General features: G+C 41.2%; 1 protein-coding gene across 1 annotated transcript in view; it reads left to right on the top strand.

Moving 5' to 3' along the window:
- The window catches only part of LOC140916619 (coagulation factor XIII B chain-like), a 148,434-nt gene that overhangs the window by 110,652 nt on the left and 13,039 nt on the right, over window positions 1-24,743 (top strand). The window contains exons 13-14 of the mRNA XM_073358292.1: window positions 4,142-4,324; window positions 12,303-12,503. Coding sequence (XP_073214393.1) covers window positions 4,142-4,324; window positions 12,303-12,503 — 384 coding nt within the window. The remainder of the gene's footprint in view (window positions 1-4,141; window positions 4,325-12,302; window positions 12,504-24,743) is intronic.

Below are 24,743 nucleotides of genomic sequence, written 5' to 3'. Positions count from 1 at the left end.
AATGGCTCTGGTGCTGTCTCTGGGGTGGAAAGTTTCCATATGACCCCAAACATGGACCAGTGCCTTAAAGGTTAGCTATTGGCTATAGAAAGTTGAGTGATATGTCGAAAGCTAATAGCTGAGAGACCCTGTGAGAGTTTTTTCACTCACTTTTTGGCTGCCTTTCATTCTCCATTCCTAGGGAAAATTGATACATACTAGTAGGGAAAAAGCTATACCTTCATTCATCATATGATTTTTGAGAGGTTTCCATGTCCCTCTCCCCCTTTGCTCCCCTCCACTCCTTTTGCCTTATATCCTAGGTCTCATTTTTGACATGTGCATTTTTTGGCGCTAATGGGCATTTTGAAACAAAATGAAAGTTTTCTGTTTCATTTATGCTTACTGGAATCATTAGAACTAAATGAGTAAATATAGCTTTCTGGCCTTTTCCTCATTTTAGGAAGAAAATATGATTTTACGCATTTAGTGCAATTCTAAAGAAAAATAAAATCTAGTAAACAGATGTACAAAGTTTTAATGACGGTAGAATAAAAGAGGGTTAATACAATTTTTTAGAGAAAAAATAATTGTAATGCTGTTATTTAATACTTATTTAGAAATGTGCTAATTAACAGAAATCTTCATAATAGCAGAATAAAGTGTTACCACACATACATATGTTAACATGCATTTAAGAGAAAAATATTTTATATGCAGTTATTGCATTTCTAAATAAAGTTTTATGGTCAGAGGAATAAAGGAGAATCATGCATTTTGAGAGAGCTATTTTTATGCATTTCGTAGTTTTCTAATAGTCATTAAATAACTGTACAAAGCGTTAATGATAGAGGAATAGAGGAGTGTTGCATAAAATCCTGCAATTTTGGATAAAATGAATTTCACTGCAGTTAATATATTTCTAAATAAAGTAGTTAATTTAAAAATCCTTAATAACAGAACAAATAAGTGTTAGGACATTTATGTTAATGTTCAGTTTCCTCATTTTTAGAGGAAAATATTTTTAATTCTGTTAGTACATATCTAAATAAAGCCATGAAATAATTCCACAAAGTATTAATGACAGAAGATTTAAGGAGAAGTATTAATATATATAATGATGCATTTTTAGAAAAACATAATTTTATGAAGTCAGTACAGTTCTAAATAAAATTGAGTAAACAATTCCATAAAATTAACAAAAGTACTAATAATAGAGAGTGAATCAATTATTTAATGACTATTAGAAATGCCTTAACTGCATTTGGGGGGAGGGATAGCTCAGTGGTTTGAGCATTGGCCTGCTAAACCCAGGGTTGTGAGTTCAATCCTTGAGGGTGCCATTTAGGGATCTTGGGCAAAAATTGAGGGTTGGCCCTGCTTTGAGCAGGGGTTTGGACTAGATGACCTCCTGAGGTCCCTTCCAACCCTGATATTCTATGATAACAAGCATACAGTACTGTAAAAGTTCATAATTCTATAGATTCATGAACACTTCTCAATTATACCTCTTTCATTAAGACTGTATAATTATTGACTATTTAAAAATGTACTAAATGCATAACAAATATTTCTCTGTACAAATAAGAGAAATGCATGGTGTACATATGTAAGGCTGTTTGGAGTGGCTCACCATTGTGAGTGAGACTGTCAGGGCAGACTATCAGAAAACACGGACATACACCCCCAACTGGTGGTATGTTCTATAATTAGATTTCACCAAGCTAGTAACAAATATGAACTCCTGGCTCACTATACCACTCTTACCATGGAGTCACAGTCCCCTTAGCCTCTCCAGCCTATCTTGACACCCAGACATACTGAACTTTGTGAGAAAAGGTTATTAAAACCAAAAAATCACACCATGTCAGGTTGCTCCCAGTCCCAAAGGACTCACCCCAGATCAGTTGGTACTCCGGACCTTACACGAAAGACAATGCTGGTAGCCAATTCCATAGTAAACCAACTATAGGTTTATTAGTTAAGTAAAAGGATGAGAGTTATTGAGATGTTAAAGAAGGTAAAATATAATAAATGGTAAGTCACAGTTTGTAATTCCAAACAGTAGCAGACACACAATAAACTGCCAGTTTCCCAAAAGTCCTTCAGGGCTACCCAGAATAATTCTGGGGAACTCAGTTTTCTTGTCCAGATACTCTGCCCTATTAACAAAAAGAAAAGGAGTACTAGTGGCACCTTAGAAACTAACCAATTTATTTGAGCATAAGCTTTCGTAAGCTACAACTAAGGTGCCACTAGTACTTCTTTTCTTTTTGCGAATACAGACTAACACGGCTGCTACTCTGAAACCTGCCCTGTTTGAATCCATACAGTCCAAAGATAAAGGACCTCTCTTTGAATTGGTACTTTTAGTTTCTTTTCACAGACAACAATCTGACAAGTATCTGTACCAATTGCTTTGAATTTAGCCCCCTTCTTCCTTTGCATTCAATGAGTTATTTAGTTACAGGGATATACATAATGTAAATACCTGTCATTATATTATAATAGGAATAGAAAAGTGAAAACAAGACATGTAGCATTCCATTAGTTTTCATGAAGTTCTAACACCTGAATACACTTACATTAACACACCCTATGATCTAGAGCTATTTAATTACCAGGCATGTATAATGTAAATATAATGTAACAGTAAACAAGAGGATATAGATAGAGGGAAAACAATACAATTAGTATCTCCTTTGATCTCTATTAATACCGCAAGTGAATTGGCCTTTAGCTCGGGCCTGAGCTGGTCTGTCAGCATCGCAACATATATATGTATTATATATATTAAAACTTCTCCTTTACTCCCCTGTCATTAAGACTTGGTACAATTATTTAATTACTTGATTTAAAATTATAATAAATGCATAAAATAATAGAATTGCACTTAATACATTTTCTTGTTAAAATGAGGAAAGGGCAAGCAAACTTTTTTCTTAGTTCTAATGCAGCTAATGAGCATGAATTAAATATAAAGGGAAAAAACCCTCTTCTTTTCAGAATGGCCACTAGTGCCAGAAATGCACATTTCCAAAAATGAGACCTGGCGATGGGACAAGAGGCAAAAGGGGTAGGTCATAAAGCAAAAAGGGGGAAGGGAAACCTGTCAAATTATGTAATGAGTAAAGGTAAAGCTTTATTACTACTCATGTAATTTTTAGCCTTTGCCATTTCAAAACTTCACCTTGTTTACCCCGGTCCCACTTCCCTTTCTGTGAGAAGAGGAGCAATGAGAGGAAATGGAAGTTGGCATTTCAGAGTAAACTTCAAATGATGAGTTTGGCTTCTCTATGAATTCTTTTTAAAATCCACCTGGCCAAGCAGCCTTTCCAAAGGGGAAAGTGTAGCTGTGTCTCTGCTTTTATCAATTATAGGGACACCCAAAGGTTTTTCTGTTCTTGGGTTCTTTCTTTATTTTTTGTTTCCTTTCTCTCCTCATTTTTGTGTGGTATTTCTTATACTATTTACTCATTTATCATTCCAGTGTTATTCTGTGTTTCATATTCCACTCCTTGGGCCTGTATAATCTAAACTTCTATTTAGCTTGTATCCTCTTACCATTATTTTACCCTCAGTCTCTCTCTCTGCTCTCAATATTCAGATACCCTGGTAATGTCATAATTCACAATAGTTTGAGACAAGTGCTGGGTACATCAAGCACCCTTCATGGTAATATGGTCCTGGAGAAAGTAGGTACTGCACATGCATGCAGTGACAAGTAGCAAGCTGATTGGCCCACATGAGCCTAAGGAGGGGAGGGGTTGGGCCAAAGCCTCTCACTTTCCATTTCCCTGCTAGTCAGTGCTTAAGGCAGAACGATTGGTCCAACGGATCTCAAACTAACCTACATTGCCTGCTTGAAAAGCAACATGGAATCATATCTTGACAAAGGTAAAGCAGCTAGTTTTGCCATCAGTTCCACACTGTTAATTGTTAATGAACAAATATCGTGCTGCTTCTTATCTTAAAGATAAGATTTTTTGTATCTTGTGTTCAGTTCCAATATCAAGAGGGTTCTTTTTCACCTTTCCCTTGGGATTTTTCCTGATCTGTCCGAGTACATTGATAGTGCTGTTGTGTAATATTTCTGATATTACAGCATTTACTGTAAGTAAATATTGATGCATATATTCTCTTTTTCTATACTTAATTTTAGAGGCTGCTGGAAAGTGTGGGTACCCACCGGCTGTTGATAATGGAGACATCATGGTCTTTCCACAGAAAGAATATGAACCAGGTTCAAAAGTGGAATACAAATGTCAACATTTTTATAGAATGAACGGATCTGCATCTGTTAGCTGTGAGTCTGGCCAATGGACAGACCCACCAGTTTGCTTAGGTAGATATAAGAATCTATTATATGTAAAAGAACTGTGATGAGTTAAACAACTGTGGTATTTTTCATATTATGGTATGAATTTTCATATTCATATATTTCAGTTTGAAGTCTCTTGTACTGGTGTAACACCAGATTAATTCCGTAAGTGTGAATAGAGTCACTCCTCATTTATACCACGGTATGTGTAGGGGAGACTCACATTCTTTCTATTGACATCAGTGCAGACTTTTCAAAAGAAAAGATCAGCAAATGGCACACACCCACACCACACCACTATACGTATCTAGAATGCACCCATAAAACATCTCTAAAAACTCTAAAAACGTATTATTATCCAGCCAATATTTACTGTAAGCAAACAGATGTATTCAAACATATTTTTAGTTGAAAACTTTACAACTACAGCAGATGCTGTGAAATACAATTCAGTAACTTACGGAAAACCATGAGGAATATTGGTCGCTACTCTTCAGTGCTAGGAGTAGACATGGTGCTGTCTGAGCAGCAGGGGATTCCACTTTTTGAGCAGGGGGAGCTCTAACTGGCATGAAACTAAGGTAGCCTGCTCTACACAACCCTCTCTCCAACCTCCACATGCTTAGAGTGAGAGGATGGAATGGCTAGACTACACTGTGGTGCAGTGATCCCCAGCTGTGTAGCTACTTCTGTGTGGTTTTTAAATTATGGTGAACTGATTGTGTGGGCTGGTGTGTCCTGGACCTGATTTCATAGCTTAGGACTAGCCTGCCATGTCCCTTTTTCTCTTCTGTGATGTCACATAGAATCATAGGTTTAGAAGGTACCACAAGGGTCCTCTAGTCTAACCACCCTTGAAGATTCAGAATTTGTTGTTTCTAAATCAACCATATCCAGCCTCCCTTTGAAAACCTCCAGTGAAGGAGTGTCCATAACCTCCCTAGGCAGTCTGTTCCATTGTCCTACTGTTTTTACAGTTGGGAAGCTTTTCCTGAGATTCAGTCTAAATCTTCAATGCTGTAGTTTGAACCCAATGCCCCTTGACCTGCCATCTGTGGCAAGAGCTATCAACTGTTCTCAATCTGTTCTATGACAGCCTTTTAAGTATTTGAATACCACTATCATCGTCTCCTCTCTTCCAAACTAAACATATCCAGTTCCTTCAGCCTTTGTCCGTATGGTTTTCATTCCATCCCTTTGACCATCTTTTATGCTCACCTCTGGATCTTTCCCCATTTCTCCACATCCTATCTATACATTGGTGACCAAAATTGGACACAGTACTAAAGCTGAGGCCTAGCCAGTGCTGAGTAGAGTGGTACTATCACCTCCATTGACTTGCATACTATGCCTCTGTTAATGCAACCTAAAATTGCATTTGCTTTTTTTGCAACAGTATCACGTTGCTGACTCGTGTTGAGATTGTGATCCACCACAACTCCCAGATCCTTTTCAGCAGTGTTGCTACCAAGCCAGTTATCCCCCATTCTATATTTGTGCATTTGGTTTTTCTTCCCTAAGTATAGCATCTTACATTTGTCTTTGTTGAATTTCATTTTGTTGTCTATAGCCCAGTTCCTTAATTTATCAAGATCTGCTCTATCCTCTAAAGTGTTGGAAACCCCCAACCCTGATGTTCCCCAGCTTTGTGTCATCTTCAAATTGATCAGTATGCTCTTTAGTCCTACATCCAGGTCATTAATAAAGATGTTAAATAAACTTACTCTTTGTGGTTGTTAAACCAATTTTGGATCCTCTTAGATTCATAGACTCTAAAGTCAGAAGGGATCATCATAATAATCTAGTCTGACATCCTGCACATTGCAGGCCACAGAATATCGTCCATTCCTGAAATAGACTCCTAACCTCCGGATGAGTTACTGAAGTCTTCAAATCATGGCTTAAATACTTCAGTTTACAGAGAATTCACCATTTACATAGTTTAAGCCTGCAAGTGACCCATATCCCATTCTGTAGCGGAAAGCAACAACCCACTAGGGTCTCTGACAATCTGACATGGGGGGAAATTCCTTCCCATCCCCAAATATGACAATCAGTTGGACCCTGAGCATGTGGGCAAGACCCACCAGGCAGGAGATGTTTTATGGGTGCATTCTAGATACGTATAATGGTGTGGTGTGGGTGTGTGCCATTTGCTGATCTTCTCTTTTGAAAAGTCTGCACTGATGTCAATAGAAAGAATGTGAGTCTCCCCTACACGTACTGTGGTGTAAATGAGGAGTGACTCCATTCACACTTACGGAATTAATCCATTTCCAGTTTACAATGTCATCCAGATCTTCTGCATCTCTATAATATCTGGTTTCACTTCCTGTACCAGTAGTTCTAGTTCCTTCATTTGGTTACCCAGGCTTCTTGCATTGGTGTACAGACATCTTAAGTGTTGCTGTTTGGCTTCGCCCACATTCCTCACCCGATTGGGTATGGTCATCCTACTGCCAGTATTGCCTACCTGACTGGTATCAGCACTATCCTTCCCCTTAATGTCCATTCTCTTACTGATGTTCCTTTCTCCAATCCTGTATCCTTTTTCACTTGAGTTTCCTCCCTCTCGATGTTAAAATCAGGTATGGAGATTACATAAGCATCTTCCTTGAGTTCCTAGTTTAAAGCTCTTTTAATGAGTTGTGTCAACCTCCATCCCAGAAGTCTATTTCCCTCCCTATTCAGGTGGAGTCCATCCCATGAGAACTGTCCTCTCTCCATGAGTGAGCCTCCCAGTGGTCAAACATCCCAGAGCCATCTGTTGATCATCATAATCTTGTCTCACCTCCATTTTCTAGGGACAGGCAGAATACCATAAGATAGATAACCTTAGCCTCCATTTCCTTAAATGTCTTCCCCAGCTTGGTATAATCTCCCTTGGCATGTTCCAGCAAGAACCTAGCTGTGTCACTTGTTCTCACATGAAGGACAATCAGTGGATTCTTTCCTGCTCCCATTAGGATCCTCTTCAGCCTCAGTTCCACATCCTGTATCTTTGCTCCTGGCAGACAACACCCCCGTCTGTTCTCTGAATCAGCTCTGGTGACAGGTCTGTTTGTTCTTCTTAGTGGGGAATCACAAATCACATATACCTGCCTTTTCTTGCTGACGGTGTGATTCTCCATCCTTCCTCTGGTTCTTTCTGTCTGTGAGTCCTCTTGTCTTTTATTCTCCCTTGCAATCTTCTGCAAGTCATCCAGTATTCTCCTAATGTTTTGAACTCTGAGTATCTCCATTGGCTCTTCCCCTCTTCTTACAGGACTAGCTGCTCTTCTCTTCTTCCTTGCCCTCCCTCCTGCAGTTGCAGCCTGCTCTGCCCCATCTTCATTTTCCAACTGAGCAAACCTGTTCCTGAGCTCTATTTCACCTCCACTAGCTGGTCTTTTCCTCTGCCTGGTTCTTGTAGTCACATGCTTCCACTAACCACTTTCCTTACCCAGAAGTCTTCCTTCTGAGTTCCTCAGTCCAGCTTGCATCTGTAAGTCTTGACTTTTCCCTTCAGTCTCCTCTCGTCTTCCCTCCATTGCCTGCTCGAATCCCCTTCGAAACTCAACCATAGTTTCCACCTGCATCTCCAAGCCTTGTATCTTCTCTTCCCTCAGCTCTATCAAGTGGCACTTCATACAAAGAAATCTCTTTTAAAGTATACGCTCTAGGATCATGTGCATCCCACAGCTTTCATATCCAGTCATCCTCATTTACTCTTCCATGGACTGAGTCACTACATTGCTGCCTCTGTACCTCTCATATCCTTCCCACCTAAATTCTAAATAATGGTAGCTCCACAAAGCCTGCATTTCTCATGTGGGATGGTGTCAAAAGCCTTGCTGAAGTCCAGGTATATTATGTCCACTGCATTTCTCCTACCCACCAAACTAGTTATCCTGTTAAAGAAATAAATCAAACTGGTTTGGCATGATTTGTTCTTGGTAATACAACCAAGGAGTGGGGGAGGTCAATAGGAAGACAGATCTCCCAGCAGAGAGTATCCTTCTGCAAGGAGAGCATTCTGTTGGTCAGCTGTGGCTAAGTTTTGGCCCATTTGCACCACCTGAGTATCACAAAGTGGCCAGCTTATAAAAGAGAATCAAATCCTGTCTCTCTCTGTTCATCTAGCCTCAGTCTCCTCTCTGTCCCTTCCCACAATATCTCCTCGGTTGGTGGGAAAGCCTCCTTCTCTAGAGTTCCTTCTTGGTCTCTCAACCTTACTGTGTCTTCTTTAGTTTTCAGATCTTATCTAAAAATATTTCCCTGGGCTTTTTTTAAATTATGTATTGCATTTGGGGACAGGGTCAGTCTCAATACAGTTACAGCAAATACGATTTCCAATGACATATCCAGATGTACATAATTAAATTACATTTTTATTTTTCCAGAGCCATGTACAACATCCCTGGAAGTGATGGAGAAAAACAACATTAGGCTGAGATGGAGGACGGAAATGAAATTATATTCAGAAAGTGGAGATTTTATTGAATTTGACTGTGAAAATGGATATGCGAGCAATCCACCTTCTTCTGTATTTAGAGTACAGTGTGTGGAGGGGAAATTGGCATATCCTAAATGTAAAAAAAGCGGTAAGTAATCTCCAGTGAAACTACAATACTGTTGAATCATCTGACTAAAAGATTTCTTAATTTTTACTGGGGAATTCTAGGATTTAAATAATAAAAAAAAATGCATGGCAGAGTGACATCATAGCGAGGGGTGACATCTGGGCCTTTGTGGGTTACTAACAGAGTAGAAAAGTATAAGTGTCTTGCCTGACCCAGGTTCTCTGGCTGGCCCAATTCCTCATCCAGGCCGCTGACTTCCATTGTGTGTCTGCACTACCTTGATTTCCCTCTGAGGCGGATTTTTAGCTCCTAAATCCTTGCTGCAGCTAGCACTGTGAACAAGTTCAATGTTAGGCAAAGCTCCCCTAATCTCCTCTACTTCCTAGGAAACCTTCTGTTCCATGAGTCAGTTTGCTGGTCACCTCATTTATCTTCCTTGCCATTCCAGACTGGGGAGTGTTCCAGCTGGCCTTCTCAGTCTGCCTGGCCACTTTGTAGCTGCCGCCTCAACAAATATTTCATCTGAGACTGCAGATCATATATTAGTCCTTTCTGGGAATCCTCCCACTGCTGCTTAAATACCTTTTACAAAATCTCCAGCTCCTGATTTAGGGCTTGTTTCAGGGCTGCTCTATCCTCTAAAGTGTTGGTAACCCCCAACCCGTTCCCAGCTTTGTGTCACCTTCAAATTGATCAGTATGCTCTTTAGTCCTACATCCAGGTCATTAATAAAGATATTAAACAATACTGGGCTCAGAACAGAACCCTGTGGAACCCTATTTGAGCCCTCCCTCCAATCTAACATCCTTCCATTAATACTTACTCTTTGTGGTTGTTAAACCAATTATGGGTCCTCTTAGACTCATAGACTCTAAAGTCAGAAGGGATCATCATAATAATCTAGTCTGACATCCTGCACATTGCGGGCCACAGAATATTGTCCATTCCTGAAATAGACTCCTAACCTCCGGATGAGTTACTGAAGTCTTCAAATCATGGCTTAAATACTTCAGTTTACAGAGAATGTAAAGTTGTACAGTTGTAAAGTTGTAGAGTTGTAAAGTTTTCAACTAAAAATATGTTTGAATACATCTGTTTGCTTACAGTAAATATTGGCTGGATTATAATATGTTTTTAGAGTTTTTAAGGGAGATGTTTTATGGGTGCATTCTAGATACGTATAATGGTGTGGTGTGGGTGTGTGCCATTTGCTGATCTTCTCTTTTGAAAAGTCTGCACTGATGTCAATAGAAAGAATGTGAGTCTCCCCTACACGTACTGTGGTGTAAATGAGGAGTGACTCCATTCACACTTATGGAATTAATCCATTTCCAGTTTACAATGTCATCCAGATCTTCTGCATCTCTATAATATCTGGTTTCACTTCCTGTACCAGTAGTTCTAGTTCCTTCATTTGGTTACCCAGGCTCCTTGCATTGGTGTACAGACATCTTAAGTGTTGCTGTTTGGCTTCGCCCACATTCCTCACCCGATTGGGTATGGTCATCCTACTGCCAGTATTGCCTACCTGACTGGTATCAGCACTATCCTTCCCCTTAATGTCCATTCTCTTACTGATGTTCCTTTCTCCAATCCTGTATCCTTTTTTACTTGAGTTTCCTCCCTCTCGATGTTAAAATCAGGTACGGAGATTACACAAGCATCTTCCTTGGGTTCCTTGTTTAAAGCTCTTTTAATGAGTTGTGTCAACCTCCATCCCAGAAGTCTATTTCCCTCCCTATTCAGGTGGAGTCCATCCCATGAGAACTGTCCTCTCTCCATGAGTGAGCCTCCCAGTGGTCAAACATCCCAGAGCCATCTGTTGATCATCATAATCTTGTCTCACCTCCATTTTCTAGGGACAGGCAGAATACCATAAGATAGATAACCTTAGCCTCCATTTCCTTAAATGTCTTCCCCAGCTTGGTATAATCTCCCTTGGCATGTTCCAGCAAGAACCTAGTTGTGTCACTTGTTCTCACATGAAGGACAATCAGTGGATTCTTTCCTGCTCCCATTAGGATCCTCTTCAGCCTCAGTTCCACATCCTGTATCTTTGCTCCTGGCAGACAGCACCCCCGTCTGTTCTCTGAATCAGCTCTGGTGACAGGCCTGTTCGTTCTTCTTAGTGGGGAATCACAAATTACATATATCTGCCTTTTCTTGCTGACGGTGTGATTCTCCATCCTTCCTCTGGTTCTTTCTGTCTGTGAGTCCTCTTGTCTTTTATTCTCCTTTGCAATCTTCTGCAAGTCATCCAGTATCCTCCTGAGGCTTTGAACTCTGAGTATCTCCATTGGCTCTTCCCCTCTTCTTACAGGACTAGCTGCTCTTCTCTTCTTCCTTGCCCTCCCTCCTGCAGTTGCAGTCTGCTCTGCCCCATCTTCATTTTCCAACTGAGCAAACCTGTTCCTGAGCTCTATTTCACCTCCACTAGCTGGTCTTTTCCTCTGCCTGGTTCTTGTAGTCACATGCTTCCACTAACCACTTTCCTTACCCTGAAGTCTTCCTTCTGAGTTCCTCAGTCCAGCTTGCATCTGTAAGTCTTGACTTTTCCCTTCAGTCTCCTCTCGTCTTCCCTCCATTGCCTGCTCGAATCCCCTTCGAAACTCAACCATAGTTTCCACCTGCATCTCCAAGCCTTGTATCTTCTCTTCCCTCTGCTCTATCAAGCGGCACTTCATACAAAGAAATCTCTTTTAAAGTACACGCTCTAGGATCATGTGCATCCCACAGCTTTCATATCCAGTCATCCTCATTTAGTCTTCCATGGCTGAGTCACTACATTGCTGCCTCTGTACCTCTCATAGCCTTCCCACCTAAATTCTAAATAATGGTAGCTCCACAAAGCCTGCATTTCTCATGTGGGATGGTGTCAAAAGCCTTGCTGAAGTCCAGGTATATTATGTCCACTGCATTTCTCCTACCCACCAAACTAGTTATCCTGTTAAAGAAATAAATCAAACTGGTTTGGCATGATTTGTTCTTGGTAATACAACCAAGGAGTAGGGGAGGTCAATAGGAAAGCAGATCTCCCAGCAGAGAGTATCCTTCTGCAAGGAGAGTATTCTGTTGGTCAGCTGTGGCTAAGTTTTGGCCCATTTGCACCACCTGAGTATCACAAAGTGGCCAGCTTGTGGCCAGCTTCTCTCTCTGTTCATCTAGCCTCAGTCTTCTCTCTGTCCCTACCCTCTCCTCTCTGTCCCTTCAATGTCTCCTCGGTTGGTGGGAAAGCCTCCTTCTCTAGAGTTCCTTCTTGGTCTCTCAACCTTACTGTGTCTTCTTTAGTTTTCAGATCTTATCTAAAAATATTTCCCTGGGCTTTTTTTAAATTATGTATAGCATTTGGGGACAGGGTCAGTCTCAATACAGTTACAGCAAATACGATTTCCAATGACAATCCAGATGTACATAATTTAATTACATTTTTATTTTTCCAGAGCCATGTACAACATCCCCAGAAGTGATGGAGAAAAACAACATTAGGCTGAGATGGAGGACGGAAATGAAATTGTATTCAGAAGGTGGAGATTTTATTGAATTTGACTGTAAAAATGGATATGCGAGCAATCCACCTTCTTCTGCATTTAGAGTACAGTGTGTGGAGGGGAAATTGGCATATCCTAAATGTAAGAAAAGCGGTAAGTAATCTCCAGTGAAACTACAATACTGTTGAATCATCTAACTAAAAGATTTCTTAATTTTTCCTGGGGAATTCTAGGGTTTAAATAGCATGATGTGAACAGAAGCAAATAATTCATGGCTACATATAAAGAGGGCTCGCTGGAAGCAGCTGATAGGGAACCATGGGATGAAACAGATTAAAGATCCCTGCTCCAAAAATTCCATCACCTTCAACTGCTGGTTGCTACACCATGGATACTGATAAAATATAGAATATGTATGAAATCATAGAATATCAGGGTTGGAAGAGACCTCAGGAGATCATCTAGTCCAACCCCCTGCTCAAAGCAGGACCAATCTCCAATTTTTGCCCCAGATCCCTAAAAGGCCCCCTCAAGGATTGAACTCACAACCCTAGGTTTAGCAGGCCAATGCTCAAACCACTGAGCTATCCCTCCCCCAAGTGGAACTTGTTTTCTCCTTCCCCTCATCAGGACAGGGAAACTTGTGTTCCTACCGAGCTACCTCCTTGTGCATCCTGTACTCTGAGGATGAGCTCCCAGAGTTTGGGATCTTTGAGCTAGATGACTTCTTCTTGAAGTGGAACTTCTCCCAGGGTCATAGGTGCCCCCTCTGAAATGTTGGGCCCTAGGTGGCAGCTGTCTAGTCAGTGTCTAAATCTGCCTGTTTTCGGAATAACAGTTCTCTGTTAGAACACAACACACACAGCTCCTGTTCAAGGAGAGGGTTGAAGGAAATTTACACTAGAGCAAATGGCAGTGGGCCAGACTCCCCACAGCTTTCCTACCATTCTTTGATTCAGTACAAGCTGAGCCAAACATCCAGACTCAAAAGGTTTATGGAAAGTGACTAGAAATGTTTTAAAACACACTCTATGTAAGCCACCACACTTGTGAGTCCCACGTAATCTGGTCATTAGCCAGCTCTGTATTCAGGAAATCACTGATATATAAACCAACTGGCATCTGGCAGCATTCCAATGCAAGGGGACTATTGACTGTATATGATGAAGTCAGTGCCTAAAAAGCATCCCTTCTAATAGTGGGATGGGAACCAGTATAAGGGATACTCTCTCTTTGCAGCCAAATTTGGTGGTTAGTAGTACCTTTGGGGCATTCGGTGAGAAAAGATAATGAGATCCTTACCGCAGAGACTGTTGTTAAGACCTAACTGGCCTCTGGCTTCATATGGTGAAGGGATTTCAATGCATGGTTTTCTGTGTTGCTTTTAAGTTCCACTTAAGAGAAAATATTTGTTTTCAATATGAAAAGTAGTTGAACCACTGCAGTTCAGGGATAACTGCAATTACATTTGATGGAGTTTGTTCCGTTTACTTTCCAAAGATGGTTAAAATCATCCAGTGTGATTTTTATGCCATTCTGTTGAAATCACTATTCTGTTCCTGTGAAAAACCTATAGGGGATTTGTATGTAATACTTCTTTCAAAAAATTGACATGTACTAAATTAATTTTGTAGTATTTGTTCTCTCTCTGACAGGTACTTGAGGATGAATAAAAAGAACCATCAAGCAGATTATTTTAACTCAGATCTGAGGATCAGAATCCATTAACTAATTATTTGTACTGTCCACTTTGTCTGTATTGTAGCCTTGATTGTCTGAATTGATGCATGTAATCACTTATTTTTACTTTTGGTCACAATGCATATTTTAAAACTAATGTTAAGCCAATCATAAAATAGTAACAAAAGATGGGCAAAAAGGTTCAAACTCAGATCAAACTACAGCTTTTTATGGTATATGGAAGAGGAAACTTTAAGGGTAATTGAACACTCTGCACTTCCTGAATTACACACTTCTTGCTTGCTGGCCCAAATCAGAACCTTCTGGAAGTCTCACTAGAAACCTTAATCCTGGGAGATTTATAACATAATTGCCATACCAAGAAGTTTGGGATATGGATTGAGACCTTTTTGAGTTCTGCCCATCGCTATTAGCAGTTGGTCATGGTTCTGCCAAAATGTTTTGGTCCATGCAACAAAAAAAGGGTGCAGACATTTAGCACAATTGTATAGAAAACATTTACTTTTCTGGTTAAAATTTAAACTGAGTGTCTTAATTATTTTTCCTTTTTCAAATTAAAGATTTGTATATTTCATTTACAAACTTAATGAAAATCCCTAAAGTACAAACAGATATTTTAAACACAGTAAAGTGGGAAGGATTTGTTGAAAAACAGAGATAAAGATGAAAGCTTGCAGCTAATTTGAATAGCAACATGATGCAGGCATGGCATAGTGTGTGAATAAGTTGACAATTCTTATCTTATCTTTCATTGTATATAATACACTGGAAATTAGACCAGTGCTGTCACACAGATGAATGTATTAGATTCCACACAAATGAGAGTGAGAAATTAATAAAGAGAAAGTGAACATTGATGGGGTGCTATGTGTTGTGAATGAACCAAATTCTGGACCTGTGGCAAACACAAACAAGCACACACTTACACTATAAAAGCTGAAAAAAACACACCCATTTTCCCCCAAATTGTGTGAAGGCTGCAACTTTTCACATTATTGTGTGAAGTTACATTTATCTGAAGTAATTGCAGCCACAAGCTCCCTTAATCAGCAATTCACAGGGGAGGGAGGAAGGGGCCCTGGCCCCAAGCTCATTTATGTAGCTGCATTATTGCAACAGTTATGTTATTGATTCCCCTGGTGTAGTCCACCATCCTAATTTAGGCACCCAGGCACCCTATTCAAAGGCTAGCAAGAAACAGGCACCTAAAGGTACATCTGCATTTGAGGTTGGAAGTGTGATTCCCAGCTTGCATAGACATATCTGCCCTAGTTGTGCTCAAGCTAGCAACACACAGGCACTAGCTCAGCCTACGTTGCCTGAGTACAAGCCCTCCCAACCCTCAGCAACCTACATGGGGGTCAGTGCTGCCACAGCAAACTGCTACTTTTAGGTGCTAGGTTGGTCAGCACTAGTATGGTACCTCTCGGTGATCTGGGCATGACTCCTCCCAGCTCAAAAGGTAGACATACCCTTAGACTGGGGGTCACAGAAGCCAGCACGTTGAGTAAGGAGGCACCGAAAGCAGACAGCGGGGAATGCCAAGGACAAGGGTGTGGCCTAAGCCTTTCCTTGCAGTGGGAGTTGGGCACTTTTCTCCACATAGGATTCACAGGGGTGAACTCTCTCCTGGAGTTAGTAAGTCAGGTCAGCTTTTTTTCGTAAAGCTCACACCACTTGGTGGTGGTTGCCTTATACCCTGGAGCGTGCACACTCTGTCAGAGGAGGCCTCGGTCCAAATCCTGATGTGGAGCAGGGACTTAAACTCAGGTCACTCAGGTGATTACCCTAACTACTGGGCAATGGTTTATTCTGGCATATGTCTTCCTCAAGATCTCCTATTTGAGCTATTCCACTGTGTTTAACTAATTATTTGTATAAGTAATTACAATATTTATTAGAACAGCGACTTGAATTTGGGATTCCCACATATGAGCAGAGTCCCCTATCCACTGGGCCATAGAGTCCTTCTCAATGTTGCCTTCGCCCAATTACAGTTTAAATATTTAATACAAAATTGAATGTTTTCAACAGACAAAGCTGTACAAGTGACAGAGCATGCCCATACTAGGGGTTAGGGCCATGCTCTTGAGAGGTCGGAGATGTGGGTTCAACTCCCTGCTCCATACTGGGAGGCGGGATTTGGGCCCAAGTCTTCTACACTGGGGTCAAGTGCTCTACCAACAGAGCTAAAAGTTATAAGATGGGGTGGCAGCAACTCCTCCTCAGTTTTTTGGTGAGAAATAGTTTCAGTACCTAATTCCAAGTTTCACAGCTGTGAATCCCTAGTGGAGATTGGTGCCTAACCCACTTTGAGGGGGGTGGGTTTAGGCCACCCCCTGCACCTTAGAATTTCCTATTGGTTTGCTCAAGTGGCTACTGTTAGTGATGAAAAGACCACCAGGGGGACCCAGAGGCAGATTGAGTAAATGGCCTTCTTTATTGCGGTACTTGTTCCCCTTGACCCAATTGTCAAGTAAGCACTGAATTAATAACATTACACTTTTTAAATTTAAGTTAATATGTAAATAACTACTTTTACAACAACACCCCCCAAACCCCTCATTTAGTAATATGAATGCCCATATACTGAATATAATTATCCCTACTCCTGTTTACTGTTTAAAGCATTAAACATATTCTACAGACATTTCTACCCTGAAGTTACATTTATTTGAAGTAATTGCAGCCACAAGTTCCCTTAATCAGCAGTTCACGGGGAAGGAGGAAGGAGCCATGACCCCTGGCTCATTTATGTAGCTGGGAAAGGAAGGGAGTGGAGAGAGAACACTTTTTTACACAAAGAGTATGCTTTGGAGTGACAATCACATTCCTTTTGCAGCTTGAACACTTATCTATCCTTAACCAGCAGAAGGGAAGGGAGAGGGGTAGCACTTTATCTACTAAGTGCAGAAAAGGTGCCTGCTGTGCTTCTACTCCCTAATACCGTGTCTGCACACCAGCAGTTTCCCAGGTCTCTACTTAACTCTTACATACCCTAACATTCCACGACTCTCTTCAAAGATGGTCCCAGGTACCCCTCCTTCCTGCACACTGGACGGTGGGACGGAGCCAAGGCCTCCAGCTCAAGCGGTTAGCCCGATACCTTGGTCCACCAGTCCCGCTACAGGGAGAGAGAGAGAAGGTGGGTCATAAAAGGGGTAAGCTGCTGAATTTAAAAGTATAGCTTTCAGGGAGAGGTTAAGGCAGCACAATTTTAAGCACCCAATGAATACGATTAATAATACAAGTAATATGAATAACACCCTTATAACATGAGTAATATGACCAAGAAGTGAATGAGTGTTCATTAGGCCTGTCCGAAGGGCACAGGCTACATCAGTTCAAGTACAATCAGCAGGAGGTTTAGTAGCTGGTTGGAAGGCATTCATTCCTCGAAGGGCCTGGGCTTCCAAGACCTGCATTCAGCCTTGCTTGGAGCTGCCCCTACAGTGTTCATGTGCTCTTGTCCGTATTATGAGTCTATTGAATATTTACAGAGAAACGGGGTATTGTCCAAACCAGCTCGACCACTTGGTATGGAATTCTCCAGAGCAATGAGTTCCACAGATTCATTCATGCACCAAAGTCCTGAAGGCAGCATGTAGAAGTGTGTAATTGTGCCAGATGCTGGTGCACTTGTACTCCCAAGTGTGATATTACAGAATTGTGCACACTTCCAGCAGAACACTCCATACCCTATATACATTACACCCAATTGTTCACCCTGGCACAGGCCATTGAGTCTGCTCCTTCATGGCCATTGGGGCGGGGTACATTTAATTTTTTTTATAAACAATTACTTAACCGAATTATTGCTTATTTTACACTATTTTATTTTTAATGTATTTTTTAGTGGTTCCCAATGAGCTTTTTCCTTTCTTATTGTTTTTATAGGACTTATGGGGATCACCTTAGTTGCTGTCTTATTCCAAGGTACTGCTGCAACCATTACCTAGGTGCTAGCCCCCAGTTGAATATTTTGCATTCCCATACATACCTCTCCCCCGCCCCCAGATTCTATACACCCAACCCTGTGGTTCTTACTGCCCATAGATTCCTTTGGCCACAACAATTCCATGTGCATGCCCTCCAATTAAACTGTTGCTTTAACCCTTTTATGTATGTGCTGCAGTTGGGGTGTACCCGGTCCACTCACATTCTCTGGGGTGTACCGCCCATTCATGTAATGGACTGAAAAGACACATTGACGAGCTCTGGTTGCACCCGCTCCCACAAGGAAGTATTTCCAGCTCCAGGCTGCGGCCAGCTTAAATTAGGATCCTTCCAGCTTGGCGTTCATATTACCTGTAGGGTTGCATTCTGCAAAGCGATTAAATTGTCATATTCCCAGCATCCCAGGGGAGACTTTATGCCCAGTCTGGTATGTATATAACTGCAAGCCTAAGAATTGTCCTTTATGGAGGTACCATTATGATTACACATGATAACACCACACCCCAGTTGTGGAGTCCCATAACTCAAACATCCTAGGATCCCAGAGACTTATATTTTTGGGCCCTTCATGATAAACCACATTTCCGGATGACTGTTTCCTGCTGTTATTCATTATGGCATATTTTAAAGAATACCATGCAATATTTCCTGAAAAATTTTACATTCTTTACCGGGTTAGGATCCCCCCTCCAATCCTTACACCACATACCGTTAGGGCCGGCCCACAACATTTTGGCACCTGAGGCAGGGAGCTTAAATAATGCCCCCATGCCCCCTTGCTTGGGCCAAAACTTTGAAAGGTCTCAATTCTGCCTTCTTCCTGTTCTACTCGTCTCATGGTACTGCTCTGCTACCTACCCCAATAAAGAAAGACTAACAACTTAAAATGCCTTGTTCAAAAATTTTAAGTAACACTTCATTTTCAAACGCCTGAACAGCAAATGTAACTTTTCAAGTCTGTATAATAAACACTGGCATTTTTATCAGTTTAATGAATCAAAGTGGTGCTTTCCGTGCCTTCTTGGTTGCAAAGATTTTAACTTCTTCCTGAAGGTCCACAGTCTGGGCCAGTTCATGCTCTACTGAGATGCCTGCAAGGCCGACCAGCCTCTCCTGTGTCATTGTGGAGCATAGATGTGTTTTTATTAACTTCAGTTTGGAGAAGCTGCATTCTCCACTGTCAGCTGTTATAGGATGTGTTAGAAGTATGCACAGAGCAACAAAAGCATTTGGAAAGAGGGTAGTCATCTTATTTGTGCACATATATTCCAGAACAGCCTTTGGAGTTGATCCTGCTGAAATGTATCTTGAAAGGGCTTTCAGTTCATCACCTAAATCACTCACATCAATATCACGCATATCATCATGTGTCAACACTGTCTCTGGTGCCCTGCATTGCTGGTGTAGGTGTTCTTCAGGTATAGTGAGAAGTTTTGGAATATGAGACAGACAACATCCCAAATATACTGCTGTGTTTCTTGAACAGCATGAAATGTTCAACTGACTGTATTGCACAATCTAGCACCTGGTTAAATAAATCAACTTTGAATTGTTGTTTGGGGTCTCTTATGAGATTATCCCGTGCCTCAAAATCAAAATGTCTTCTTCTTCGGTGACTCTTGTATTCTTGAATGGGTGAGGAAATAGCTTCAATGTGAAGTTCCTCTGCCAACTTCTGTGCACTCTTCACAATGTTTTGAAATCCCTCGTCTAACCGGTAAGACTGTAGGTATGACTTTGCTTTGTCCAGTTGTTCCATTGCTCCAGATATATCAAGGTCAACACCATGGAGTCTCTTGCTTACAACATTTATTTCAAACAGTATATCATGCCACAACACTAAGCCACACAGAAATTGGAAGTTATGTATGTTTCTGGTGATTCCATTTCCCTCTGCCACTGTTCTCCCATGAACAGTTCCTGTTGTAGCATTATCCTCCATAATGGCAATTATGGCATCATCTATCTTCCCAATTTGGTGTTTGATAGGTTTTATCGCCTCCACTTGACTTTCCCATCATGTGGCACTCAGTGGTTTCAGTGTCAGAGAGGATGTTCCCAGATGTTGCTTCGAAATTTGCCATCGATGAGTTGATGAGGAAAAAAATTACATAGATGCTTTGAATTACATTAAAAAATTCAGCAGCCTCAATAGAAGCTGATGCTGCATCACTGATCACCAAGTTCAATGAATGAGAACTGCATGGGACAAAAAAAGCTCGAGGGTTTAACTCTCAGATCCATGTCTACACTCCTCTGTTCCTTCCTCTCATGTTGGCACCATTATCATAGCCCTGACTTCTCATGTCAGCTATCGCAATTCCTGTATCTTCCAGCTTTTTAAGAAGCACATTTGTCGTACCAGCTCCTGTAGTATCATCAATGTCAACAAATTCTAGAAAATGCTCTCTGGCAGTCACCATTGCAGGAACATTTTCACTAGGTTCTGTTGTTGTTACAAAACTCACCATTAAAGTCATTTGTTCCATAATGGTGATGTCAGGTGTGCAGTCCAGAATAACAGAGTAATATCTTGCTGACTTCAGATCTGCCACAATCTTCTGTTTCACTTTTGTTGCCAGTAACTGTATGATCTCATTTTGAATTGTTTTTCCAAGGTAGTGGTGGTGTGTGTACATTTCTTGGGTGGTGACTCTTCTTAGATGCTCCTGGAGTACAGCACCAAACTCAGCCATCAGCCCACAATTTTAAGGAAGCTTCCATTGTTTGGCACATACAGCTGATCTGAAGTGCCACACAGTGCTAGGTTTTGGGTAGCAAGCATTCTCACAATGGCAATGAGCCTTTTCAGAACATTTTGCCATTAAAGAGACTCTGATGCAATCTTCTCTTGATGCTGATCATCTATGGTGGCCTTTAACCTTAGTCTCATCTCAAGCTCTTTCCAGCTATGGAATGCTCTCCGGTGATTTGCTGCGTTCTCATGGCATGCCAGATTTCTAGCCAGATTTTTTCAGTCCTTTGTTCCTCTAGAACCCAATGTAGCTGAAACATAAGACTGGAAGAGTTTGCAACAAAAACAATATGCAGCATTCTGGGTTTTTGAGTACATAAGCCATATCCTCTCCACTTTGTCACCCCTGGGTATTTCACGCCAGTAATGTGTGGGATGGAAACTTGTATTTTCATTGTCTTTGGGGAACATGAAGTTTTTCACTTGCTGTGGACCATGCAGTACAAGAAAGTCCCTCAGGCTACTGCTCAACTGGGTCCACAGTCCTGGACCATCTAGACTTAAGGAACTAAACTCAGCAGCAGCTGTTTCTTGCGCCTCCACCATACTCTTCTGTGAGCTACACTTTTCTTCAGGAATGTGCATGGTTACATCCATTTGAGATGGAGATATGGATGCTTCAGGAACTGCCAGGTCACCTGCACGCTGACTAACTGGAATATCAGGCATCTCCTCACCACCCACATCCTCAGTGGGGCCGGAAGGCTCACTGTGAACGTTTGTGTCTATGTATCTCAGGAGAGCTCCTTCCTGCTTAGATAGAAAAAACTTCCTTTGCTTTCTTTCTTTTTCTGAATGCTGCCCCAGAGGGGCGATTTCTTCTTTCACTCATAACTGCAGTTCTGTGCCAGCTATAGTAGCTCTCAACACTCAGTTGAAGGGGACAGATTAGCAGGCTGGTAGCAGGGCCTGAGTAAGGGAAGATATCAGCATCTTAAGGGCCTAACTGGCTCCACTACTTCAGTTGACTGTCCGTCCTTCTCAAGTGGGTCCAGGGAAGCAGCAGGAAACAGGAAGCTCCCTGAGAAGCTGGTGTTAATCAGTCCAGGCTCCTGGGGGTGCCAGAGAAGTACATAAGAAGCTCCTCCTCCTCTCTCCCTGCAGCTCCTGCTGCTTTTTGTTATTCTCTCACCTTTTCTCCTGCCTGCCTGTTATGTCTCTTGTGCCCTCCTTCCTTCAGCCCAGCACTCCACCATCTCTGTGCATCTAGAGCAGAGAGAATACATATCCACCAGCAGCAGAAACAATTTTCTACACTCTGGGTCCTAGTGGCGCGCCCCCTCCCTTCCTCCCCCCCCCCGACAGTCTGCCATCTGAGGTGGCCGCCTCAGTTCGCCTCATGGTAAGGCCAGCCCTGCATACCAACATTGCCAAATTCTCATGGGGGGATTAGTAGTACAGTTTTTCATGGGTAAATCCTTAAAGTCGTCATTTGCCTCATTACCACCACTTTGGGGGTGTAACCATCCATTAGTTTCCTCCCTTTGGTACTTCAAATTGCTGGATTTGGGTAGGGCTTGCAATAGCAAGAATAGCAGCAATGATTATTCTATTCCAGGCCAGGCCGTCCTTGTTTTCCCTTTGTGGGTCCACCTGTGAGATGCATGCAACAGAATTTATTCATTCCCATTTTTAACCCCCACTCTGTGCCTTTTTATTTGTGTGCAATAAACCCATTTTCATCCTCCATTTTGTGTTTCCAATAGCAGCAGGCTGGGCCCCAACTGGTCAAAGACTAGTTAAGGAACCCTCCATTTAGGAACTGGGAATGGATGGTGTTCTCCTGGAATGTGGTACATCACTTGATTCCCCTCCATTGGGTAGACTGTGCTCTCCAGGCAGGTTATACCATGCACTGACCTTTGCTGCTATATGCATTAACCCTCTTTGTACAATATTCACCAAAATAACAGTAATAACAAGACAAACACCATAAAACACACAACACAATTTTTGTTGTGACAGTAGACCCATGATGTTCTGAGTTGTTCTTCCACTGGCACCAGCTTGCTCATAGAATGTCTGAAAAATAAACTAAACATTTCCAAGCCCGTTGGTGGAGATAGATTATTGCCGAAAAATACCCCATTCTTTTACAAATCTTTTTGTTGACTGCAAGAAGAACAGAATAACTACCTTCATACTTTTCTTGTTTTGTTCAAAAGGCAGGCTAGGTTTTTACCCCTAAAGGGAAAGGGTGAATTATCCCACTGTTCATTTATGAGGTTATGTACCACAGTTTCCCCTCTTGTACAACAGACAAGGTTTGTAATGGTTTTTCTGCTGTGCCACGCTTCAAGTTTATTCACAGGTGATATCTGAGAGGCAATATTACCCTGAGACCTTTGACATGAAATTTGCTTTCAATTACTGTTTTTATCATGCTTAATTTTTTTTTAAAAAATCATACACATTATACATTGTTATGGGATTACTCACTAGCATTTATTCCAAGGTTTAACACTGTGACAGTCAGATTACCTAGAACACTTTAAAGCTCAGTGTTGTGTATCTCACCCCTGCTGTTGCTGCAGACGGGCCCTGTATTTTAACTTTGGGGTTTTTTCCCCTGCAGTTTTTAGCAGCTATTTATTTCCAAAAAAACAAACAAAAAAAAGCATCGAGAATCTCTCCCCATTCTTCCAGTTCTGGCTGCCCCAGCCAGGAACATATTCTCTGGTCTTTATTTCAAAGATATTAAACTTTATAAAAAACTTGGAAGTATCCAAAGGGTTAAATGCTAAATAGCAAAGCCACATTATACTAGCTGCCCCTGTCTAGCACAAGGGTCTGTCAGTGTTGCAACTTTGAATGAGAGATTCAAATGGAGTTTTAGTGTCATTGTTTTTTTAATTCAAAAAAACAAAAAGAAAACAAAACCAATTTATATTAAACCTATAAACAGGATTTTACAAACCATGAGTGTTGGTTTAGGTCCTTAAAACCTTACATAATTACACACACACACAATTTTTTTATGCTTAACCCTTTTAAAAATTTTTTACATAACTACCCTGATTACATTTCCATCTTGTACAATTGGAGGCAGTTAAGTTTTAATGGAAAACCCTTAAATTTCTTTAGTGATATTGCTTAAATCATATTTACAAACCATTTCTGTGGGAAAAGGGCCCATTTTCCTTCAGAATAGCTGTAAAGGCTCCAGGGGACAAAAACATAGTGGTGATAGTAGCCACCTGACCTCCTTGTATCATTTGTTTAACTACCAGGATTTCATTCAATATGACTGTACCAAGTTGCACATATATTACATTTACATAACTGGGTTTTATTCTTAAACCACAAACTTTTTCTTATAACGCCAAAACTGTTACTTTTTAACATTTTTACAACTCCCAACCAGCTACTTCCCTCCAAACTCCCCCCAAACTTTGTAGTGTTAATTTCTACAAAAGCTACTTGTAACTCTTCACTCACTTTAAATTTTTTACTTGTGCATTTAATTATTTAAGGTGGTACATTTTGCCTGTAACGACATAGCCACCCTGCAACACAGAGCTGCCTCACCCTGTGCTTCCTTTTCCTTGGAATTATTTAAAAAAGGCAGTAAAATATTTGTTTCCATGGTCACCCATGGATCTTTTACTTTAAAAATTTCAGTGGAATGCAGCAGACTTCTGTCATGCTTTGTCCAAACAAACTTTTCAAAAAGTATCCAAAGTACCATCCATTAAAACTTCAGAAAACCAAAAGTGTGAAAATGGGGAGGTTAATTGGGGTCTTTAAAAGCAGGAGGGGCTGAGGGTGCAGGAGGGGTTGAGGGTGGTGGGGTGGATAAATGCAGGACGGGGAACAAGAATTTTGCTTTAAGGCATCTACTTGGCCCTTCAGAGTCAGGTTTTCTTACTTAAGACGATTAAAACTGTCTATACAAATTCCTCAGCAATTTGCTGCAAAGTTTCCACTTTGCTTTTAAGATTGGTAACCTCCTCCCATAAACCTGACAGGCCCTCACACAG

The sequence above is a fragment of the Lepidochelys kempii genome, chromosome 8, assembly GCF_965140265.1.
Source record: "Lepidochelys kempii isolate rLepKem1 chromosome 8, rLepKem1.hap2, whole genome shotgun sequence".
NCBI lineage: Eukaryota > Metazoa > Chordata > Testudines > Cheloniidae > Lepidochelys > Lepidochelys kempii.
Note: the sequence above shows the minus strand (reverse complement) of the source record. Positions and strands in the feature narration are given on the sequence as shown.